The sequence below is a fragment of the Scylla paramamosain genome, chromosome 22, assembly GCF_035594125.1.
Source record: "Scylla paramamosain isolate STU-SP2022 chromosome 22, ASM3559412v1, whole genome shotgun sequence".
Taxonomy (NCBI): domain Eukaryota; kingdom Metazoa; phylum Arthropoda; class Malacostraca; order Decapoda; family Portunidae; genus Scylla; species Scylla paramamosain.
The window spans coordinates 4407501-4417500 of NC_087172.1; the positions used below are offsets into that span (position 1 = coordinate 4407501).

At 43.0% G+C, this 10000-nt stretch overlaps 1 protein-coding gene across 1 annotated transcript in view; it reads right to left on the bottom strand.

Moving 5' to 3' along the window:
- LOC135111459 (transient receptor potential cation channel subfamily V member 5-like) overlaps positions 1–10000 on the bottom strand; it is a 110820-nt gene that overhangs the window by 43550 nt on the left and 57270 nt on the right. The window contains 2 exon segments of the mRNA XM_064024752.1: positions 2565–2715; positions 5859–5930. Coding sequence (XP_063880822.1) covers positions 2565–2715; positions 5859–5930 — 223 coding nt within the window.

Here is a 10000-nt window from a genome sequence, read left to right on the forward strand (position 1 = left end):
GAGTTAGATAAGATTACAATTGTTTAGATATAGAGGATAATTATAAGTTTGTTATGAGAGCAAAATGTAGGATAGTATGGCTTCATATGTAACGTCAAGACTCTCTCTCTCTCTCTCTCTCTCTCTCTCTCTCTCTCTCTCTCTCTCTCTCTCTCTCTCTCTCTCTCTCTCTCTCTCTCTCTCTCTCTCTCTCTCTCTCTCTGCAGTGATAAGTGTAACATTACTGTTGTTACTAAGTCTAGAATTGCGATTATTATAGGTTACGGTATCAAGTATTGCCTTTGTATTGTACGGATATGTGAACGCCAGTGATTGCAAATTACAGCACAAAATCAGTGCATTACTCTATTTACAACCCCCAAGTGAAGCTAAGTGGACACTGGTGATGACTTGTGCTCCAGAGTACTGCTGAGGGAAGAACTGGCTTCATCTTACATTATTAATTTCATACTAAGGCTGGTTTTCACCCTAGAAGTTATGGTGATCCGTAATATCGGAATGGTAAACAAAACAGACAGACGGACAGACAGATAGACAGATGGACAGGCGGACACAGACAGACGGGCAGGCAGACATAGGCAGACGGACAGACAGACATAGACAGGCACAGACACAGAAAGAGACAAACACAAAAAAGACAGAAACACAGAGACACAAACAAACAAACATGCACAAATAGAAATAGAGAAAGAGAAAACAGACAAACAAACAGGTGCACAAACAGAGTCACAGAAACAAAACAAATAAACACACAGGTGCACACACACACACACACACACCACACACACACACACACACACACACACACACACACACACACACACACACACACAGACAGACAGACAGACAGATAGACAAAGGTAATTTCAACACAGTATATTTTAGTCTTCCCACAAAATTAGGAAAAAAAAATGGGAAGACAAAGGAGAAGAGAAGAAAGACAAGCCAAGAGAAGCATGTTTGTCAAATTTCAATTAACTTCCTCGGCATCCTTTGAATTATTTCAGACGCATCTAGATGTACGCACACAATCTTATTAAAAAAAAAAAAGACTAGTCAAAGCTGAAGCTTTTAGATGTCTCACTTCTTTGATACATTATTGTTAACTTTACAGAGAAATATTAAGACCAAAAAAAAAAAGGATGCTGTTTTTCATGTGCGTCACGAGGCAGAGGAATCCTGACGGAGGTTTAATGTCGCGGCTCATGTGTTGCAGCGAGAAGGGAGGGCGCGAGGGGGGATAACGACGCCACGGAAAGCTCAGTTGCTATCTCCGAGAGTCCGTGCAGTTGGTCTCATCGCACCGTGTTTATCCCTCTCGCTGAAAGCCGCGATTTGTCACAGCGGCGCGTCTTCTGCCTCAGCTCAGCCACGCCGCGTATCGCTTGGGAGACTCGTGGTGATTGTCTTTCATAATCCAGGTTCTTTCCTTCAAACTTCGTCACGTGTTTTTCACACAAGACTGCGCCTACACTTCCTGAAGAGTTAAAGTTAATCTGAACATTCACTCCAGAATTTCGAAGAGTGATAATTGCACCTCCGGGTTTGACATGAAAGTAGTAATTTGATAACTGCGGAGTACATTATAACAGTTTCTCTTTTTTTACTTTCACGTGTTCATTATACATTCTTAAAAAAAAAAAAGTGGTCAAGGCAATGACCGCTTGATGACTTTGGGAGCTTCAGGATTCTGGAATATCCTATAAAACAACACGTGTCTTCACCGAGCAGATCAAACTTGGAAAAAAGTGTGGATGAGCAAAAGAGAATAAATGAATCTCGTCAGAGAGAGAGAGAGAGAGAGAGAGAGAGAGAGAGAGAGAGAGAGAGAGAGAGAGAGAGAGAGAGAGAGAGAGAGAGAGAGAGAGAGAGAGAGAGACCAACAAACGAACAGATGAACAGATTTAGTCCCACACACAGACGAACAGACTCAGTCACACGCACAGACGAACGGACTCAGCCACACACACACCGAGGAGCAGACTCCGCCATACGCACAGATAAACTTATACAGGCACACAGACAGACAGACAGACAGACAGAGAGACAGACAGGCAGAGAGACAGACAGACAGACAAACAGAGACAGATAGACAGATAGACAGACAAACAGACAGACAGACAGACAGACAGACAAACAGACAAAAAAGAGGGAGAGGGATGACATAAGCAGAGAGACAGAAAGACTAGAAAAAAAAAACCTGACAGCAAACTGATATGGAGGACAAAAGATAATAAAAACATTAGAAACTTAGAAAAGAGGACACCCTTTAAAAAAAAAAGAAAAAAGAAAGAAAGAAAGAAAAAGAAGCAGAAAGATGAGGAAATGCTGGATATCCTTCCCAGAAGAATAACGAAAAAAAGGAAGAAAAAACATGACAGCAATAGCGGCAAAAATAAAGAAATAAAAAAAATTAAACAAGAGCAAAAGACAAGGAAAATAAAGAAGTCAAAAAGACTCAAAGCAAAGAACGTCAGCTAAAAAAAAAAAAGAGAGAGAGAACGAAAGAAAACGATGAAAAAAAAAAGAGAAAAAAGGGGCAATAAAAACGAGCAAATTCTTACCAATCTGCCAGTAAATCTCCCTCTCAATATTAAGGATGTGGAAGAAAATGTCACGATGGGCGAGAATGGCAGCCAGGGATAAAGGAATGAGGCCTTGACGGTTCCGGATGCTGATGGTGGCGCCGGCTTCAAAGCACATATCGAACATATCCTGGAGGGAGACGAGGAACGGAGATGAGACGAGTAGGGTTAACACAGACACACACACACACACACACACACACACACTGGAGTACCAAAGCGATATATCAACAAAATGCATAATACAAAATAGGAAATACATAGTTAGGTACATAATACACACACGCAAGCCAGGCAGATTATACGGGATAAACAACACCAATCACTACACATTACGAGGTGAATACTCCGCTGATACATTTTACAGCAACAGGAAACTCACGGCTGAAATTAATTATCAAAGAGGCGCTTCTGTCATCTACGTATGTTATTAGAGTGGGTAACAGCGTCCTCTATCAGCAAGCTACTGAACTAGACTGGAGACTGCACTGCCCTCTGAGGGAGTTTCCGGACCATTAGTAGCGAATGGCGAAGCAGGTCGTATGTACTCATGTCTCTGAGCTTCTGACGATGGCTTATAATTATCAGCTAATAGCACGTGTGTATCCAGGCTCCGCGACGCCCAGGGAGGGATCACCGGGAACCCTGCCACCGTGACCAAGGACTGTAGCTTCATTTATCAGCGTCACCGTAGCTTCCTTGTTCATCAGCGAGCCATAGCAGAGGTGGCAGTGCGTGCAGTGCTTATCTCTTAATCTTTTCTCTGCTACACTTTTTTTTTTCATATTCATTAACAACTTTTTAGATGCATTTCTCTACTTAAGTCTTTTGAAGAGTTCTGTAGCAAAGAAAGACAAACTCTTGTTTTCTCTTTCTTATGTAAGTTTTACATAAGAGGGGCACTGGCCTAGGGCAACAAAACTGATAGAAAAGAAAAACAAGGTCCACTTAAAGTCCCAGTTCCTAGAGAAAATAGCTCACAAGCTAAGCCAAAACTGCACTGTGAAAGTGTCTTGAAATCTCCCTCTTGAAAGAATTGAAGTCAAAGTCTGCAGTAAATACAGAAGCAGGCAAGGAGTTCCAGAGTTTACCAGTAAAAGAAAAGAAAAGTTGTATTCATTCATTTCCTGTATCAATGCTAACAGTTTCTCACGGTTTTCCGAGTGCTAACAAAGCACATCAACAGTAGGGAAAGGACTACGTCAAGTATGAACGTGTCCTTACCATAACCTACAACGTGACGCGTCAGTCAGTAGATGCACACTACCTTTCAGTTCACTTCTTCGAGTAAAGCTCAAAAATCACTTATTCATCATGGAGTCCCATTTAAAAGAGAGGCGGCAACAGTCTTCAAAGGGAGCAACATTCCCGCGGGTATCGCACTGGTGAGGCAGAGCACCGAGAAATATATTCATTCCAATGCGCTGCTGCCTCACACCACCGGAGATACTTTACAGCGAGAGGTCACGAGGAGGGAGAAGCGGCACGCACGCGACCTCTGCACTTAACAGAAAAAACGAGAAGCTGGGGTTGTTGGGGACTGATGAGCGTGACGGGGGCTGTGTAGATGGCTGGCTGGAAAGGGAAGGCTTGTGGGGAGCGTGGTGGGACTTGTGGATGGATGGACCGGGAAGGGATGAACTGTGAGGAAGGGGGTGTGTGTAGGTGGAATGGGTGGGAAGGGATGGACTGTGAGGCGCATGACGGGGCTGTGTGGATGGATAGGCTGGGAAGGGGTGGATTGTGAGAAAGGGATAGACTGTAAGGAAGGAATGTGGATATTTAGGAAAGGACTGACGGAGATTGTAAGGCAGGGAGACAGATTATCATGAGGAACTGGGAATTGTAAAAGAGAAAGCCGAGATTATAAGGAGATTGTGAAGAAGGTAATGAAGATAATGAAAAAGAGACGGGGATGGTAAGGAAGATGAATTATGTAAGGAAGAGGGATTAAAGATGAGAAGATGTTCTAGGAAGTGAGGGACGCTGAGGGAAACTAGATGGAAGAGTGAAAGACTGGGATGAGAGTGAATAGGAAGGCGCGCTGAGATACAAGATGAGGGCGTGGGGAAACTAGAGTGAGGCTTGTATGATACCTGAGAGGGTGGGGAGGAGAGGGTGCTGTGAGAGATGAAAAAACAAACAAGTATTTCATAATGACTTAAAAATGAAAGCTTTAAGTAAACGAAGCAAATGTTTTATGCGCATTCCTTTGCCTTTCGCCTTTCACTCCCTCTGATTTCCTGATTTCTTTTAAGCCCAGGAGCGCGGTGCTGATAACGTATCTCGTCCGCGTCCTGCCGAATATTAGCGGCGATAAAGGCAACGGGTCGCCGCCGCTGAATGCCACAACACACTGAAAAAATACACACGACGCTTAAATGTAATTAGCAGCGCGGGTACGTGCACGCGATAACATTACGGCGCCGGCGACCATGTGTGGCAGGGGCCGGCATTACCGTATCTAGCATCCGCGACAATTACAAAACAACATTATCCTGACCGTGAGGCGTTCCTGTCAGCGAGGCATGTGTGGAGATCAAGCAATACTGGATAAAGACTTCCCAGCCGGCTGTGATAAATGTGACCCCGCGGCGCGACGCTGAGGAAAAATATTAGATTACCAAGTGATATCATTTATAGATCAGTTGAGAGTGGGATGAGAGGTTGCTGCAGGTGTGACCCAGCGGCGTGATCCTCCATTAAGGCTAATTATATCAGCCTTCGTGAAAGTTGTGTCACCTGTAGAGTACCCGAGCCCCGCGTAATGTCATCTATAGATCACATGAGGCCCTTGTGACGTCACCTGTAGAGCACCTGAGGCAAATGTAGTGTCATCTGTAAGTCACCTGAGGACAGTGTATTGTCATCTGTAGATTACCTGAGACCAGTGTACCGTCACCTGTATATCACCTGAGGCCAGTCTTGCGCCGCTTATAAATGGATTACGTTCACGTGACGTCTCCTTTAGTAGATTAGGAGTGATTAGGCGTCTTTCCATAAGCCTGCTGCTTGAGGACATGTGGCAAATGAAGCAAAGGAGATGGAAAATATTAGCAGAAGCTCCTCCTGAAGGCGATACCGGGAACTGCGTCACACAAGGCAGGTGAGGTGTTAGGTTAGTCATGTATTCTTTATTACCTCAATGTAGAAAAATAATGATCAGAACTAATCTGTGTAACTAATCTCTCTCTCTCTCTCTCTCTCTCTCTCTCTCTCTCTCTCTCTCTCTCTCTCTCTCTCTCTCTCTCTCTCTCTCTCTCTCTCTCTCACCATCTTGTCGTAGATCACCATCATGTGCGTCACTGTGTTGCCGTTCGTGTCCTGCAGATCCGGGTTGGCGCCCTGAAACACAACGCAACGCATCAGTAAAGCCGTCAAAATAAGTACTAACATATACGTAAGTTATGGAAATTCCTGGTGCCATTAATTGGAATCCCTTATATTAATTTACAGTGCTATTTCTCCCCGTTACCTTAATCAGTCAGTGTTAATAAATATGCAGGCACGTGTATGTAGAATTCGAAGGGAGCTTAGTTAAATTAGCAGAGTTTGTCAGCTCACTTCACCGTGTGCTTCAGTCTTTCAATACAAATCAAAAGTCATTTCTGTTCTCTCAGCTCCCTCTCTTCATCTGACTCCCAATCCATTTTTCTCTGTTCTTGTCCCTCTCCTATTTATTAAAATGTTCTTTGCTTTCTCCACTCTCTTACCTTCCTATTCATTTTTCTTTATTGATGTGTCCTTCCTTTTTCCTCTATCTCTTCCATATTTCCATTTTTCTCAACTCTCTCTCTCTCTCTCTCTCTCTCTCTCTCTCTCTCTCTCTCTCTCTCTCTCTCTCTCTCTCTCTCTCTCTCTCTCTCTCTCTCTTCTTCTTCTTCTTCTTCTTCTTCTTCTATACAAGTCTGTTCACTTTCTTCTTTCATCCTAACTATCTTATTATATTTTCTGGCTTCGTTTCCTTTTCTATAGTGATTAAGGTGGATAAAGGAGCAAATAGATAAGTAGTGTGAGGAAGATAAGGCGGTGCGTAAGTAGCAAATCTGTTAATTAATTAGTAGCGTTTAAGTCACATAGATAAACAGGTGACACAACAAGTAGGAAGGTAGTGAGGTTATCAGTTAATTAGTGGATATGTTACCTACACACTATCGACTTGCTTGGCTTTTTTTTCTTTTTTCTCTCACTTGCCTTAGAGGTTGATAAACTTTTAATCTTACTTGCATTAAAGAGCTGGATAAACATAAAACATTACCTTACTAGCTTTACATTCCCAGATAAACTTCTTACTTTACTTGTTTGTCTTCCATTGTTAGATAAAATTTAACCACACTTGCCTTACACTGCCAGTCAAGGTATTTTCCTAAAACATCTTTCACGACGTGGTATCTTTATTTCTTTTTACTTTACTTGTTTTACACTACCAGAAATTTTTTTTATGTTTTACTTAAATAATCTTTACTGCCAGCTCGACTTTCTTTTTCTTTTCTATTTTTACCAGTCTTACATACCAAAGTAAAAATTTTACCAATTTTACACTACGAAGTTAAAAAGAGTGCAGGATTTTTTACAGCCGATAAAAACGGAAAGGACACGACAAAGCACTTACACACAGTACGTTCCTGCTTTTATTTCAGAGGCACACTATGAAAAACAAAGGTCCTTATAATTTTTGTACCCGAGTGGCGGCCTTTGATTCATGCACGTCTACTACAATATTTATGCTGCGCCCGATGTTTATTTTCCCATTTATTTGATTCCGGTTTTGAAAACGCGACCAACTTCATAAACTCGACAAGCGCACGCACGCACGCACGCGCGCGCGCGCGCGCACGCACACACACACACACACACACACACACACACACACACACACACACACACACACACACACACACACACACACACACACACATTTAGTAGGAGGAGGCAGTAGACACTTCCTGAAGCGATAATTACTCCCAGTGAGGTGTAAAGCAGTGGATCAGGGAGTGCTGTTAACCTATCATTAAACCCAGCTGTGACCTCACTGAACGTTTCCCTTTGTGTCTCACAACACAAGGGTGCAGTCACAGCCTGCCCTCTAAAGACAACTCTTTTCCTTCACATAAAACTACATGCACCTGGTTACTCGTACACACACACTCTTCATTCGAAATTAAAAATTATCATGGCGATTCCTACACCAGCCTCGGAGTCCCCATCTATGGAAGGGACCATAAATTTATCCAGGTCGAACTGCTCTTCTGGTATCGACCCTAAGTTTCTTGACACCCACTTTGAATTTTTCTTCATTAACGTCTGCAACATTCGTAGTCTTAGATCTAATTTTCAGTCTGTAGAACACCACCTCTCCTCTACTAAACCTCATCTTCTTTTCCTCATTAAAACACACAGGTGTCTGAGGCAACTGAAAGTAGCCCCTTTTCTGCGCCTCTGTGCTTACACCTTGCCTAGTCAAACTCTTTCAACTCTGTCTATCAACATCTACCTTTCCTTCTTGCTGAAAGTTTGCCTACATTCAGCCTGTTCCTAAAAAGGATGACAGTTCTAATACCTCAAACTACCATACCATCAAACTACTACTTTAAATTCCTGCCTATCTAAATTTTTTAATCTATCCTCAACAGGAAGATTCTTAAATATCTATTACTTCACAACCTTCTATCTGATCGCCAGCATAGGTTCCGTCAAGGCCGCTGTAGTGATGATCTGGCTTTCCTTACCAAGTCTTGGTCATCTTCTTTCAGAGATTTTGGTGAAACTTTTGTTGTTGCTTTATACTTATCAAAAGGTTTTGATAGAGTCTGGCACAAAGATCTGATTTCCAAACTACCCTCTTACGGCTTCTATTCTTCTCTCTGTAACTTCATCTGAAGTTTCCTTTCTGACCATTCTATTGCTGCTGTGGTAGACGGTCACTGTTCTTCTCCTAAATCTATTAACAGTGGTGTTCCTCAGGGTCCTATTCACTCCTACGCTGATGATGTCACCATGCACGTTTCTACGACTTTTCGTCGACATCCGACCCTTCATGGTAAACAGTTCACGCAGGGAAGCTACAGAACGCCTGACTTCTAGTTTCTCTACAATTTATGATTGGGGCAGAACAAACTTAGTAATTTTCAGTGCTTCAAAAACTCAATTCCTACATCTATCAACTCGACACAACCTTCCAGACAACTATCGCCTCTTCTTCTATGACACTCAACTGTCCCTCCTCTTCTACACTGAACATCCTCGGGCTGTCCTTTACTTATAATCTCAACTGGAAACCTCCTATCTCATCTCCAACTAAAACAGCTTCTATGAAGTTAGGCGTTCTGAGTCATCTCCGCCAGTTTTTCTCACCCTCCTAGTTTCTATCTCTGTACAGGGGCCTTATCCGTCCATGTATGGAGTATGCTTCACATGTAATTGTGGAGGGGGGGTTCCACTCATACCGTTCTTTTAGACAGGGTGGAATCAAAAGATTTTCGTCTTATCAGCTTCTCTCCCCTAACTGACTGTCTTCAGCCTCTTTCTCATCGCCGCAGTGTTCCATCTCTTGCTATTTCTACCGCTGTTTTCATGACAATTGCTTTTCTGATCTTGCTAACTGCATGCCTCCCCTCCTCCCGTGGCCTCGCTGCACAAGACTCTCTCCTTTCTCTCACCCCTATTTTGTCCACTTCTCTAATGCAAGAGTTAACTAGTATTCTCAATCATTCATCCCTTTCTATGTTAAACTCTGGAACTCCCTGCCTGCTTCTGTATTTCCACCTTCCTGTGACTTGAACTCTTTCAAGAGGGAGGTTTCAAGACACTTATCCTGTATTTTTGACTAACACTTTTGACTCTGTTCGGGCACCGGCACCTCAGTAGGACTTTTTTTTTTTTTTGCAATTTTTGTTGTCCTTGACCGGTGCCCCTCCTACACACACACACACACACAGAGAGAGAGAGAGAGAGAGAGAGAGAGAGAGAGAGAGAGAGAGAGAGAGAGAGAGAGAGAGAGAGAGAGAGAGAGAGAGAGAGAGAGAGAGAGAGAGAGAGAGAGCGCTCTATAATGAAGAAATAAACGTTACCGCTACAAAAAGACAGTTTTCTCTGGTGCGGCGGGGACTCGCGCGGAAGCAGAAACACTAACTATAAAGCTGATGCCAAGGGCGGGAAGGACTGGAAGGGAGGGCTGGGCAACAGGATCTATAGGAGGGGAAAGGACAGGAGAGGGAAAAGAAGCTGGGCATAGGTGGCGTGAGGAGATGCAAGGAAAAATAGGCAAAATGAGACGAGAAATGGGAAAAAAGGGTCTAAGCTTTGATTTTGTGTGTTAGTGATTTAATTCTTTCCTTTGAGAGAGAAAAGTACATACATGTATAAGAAATAATTCGCTTTTAATATTCCTTGAGGGGTGGAAACATTGTCATTCT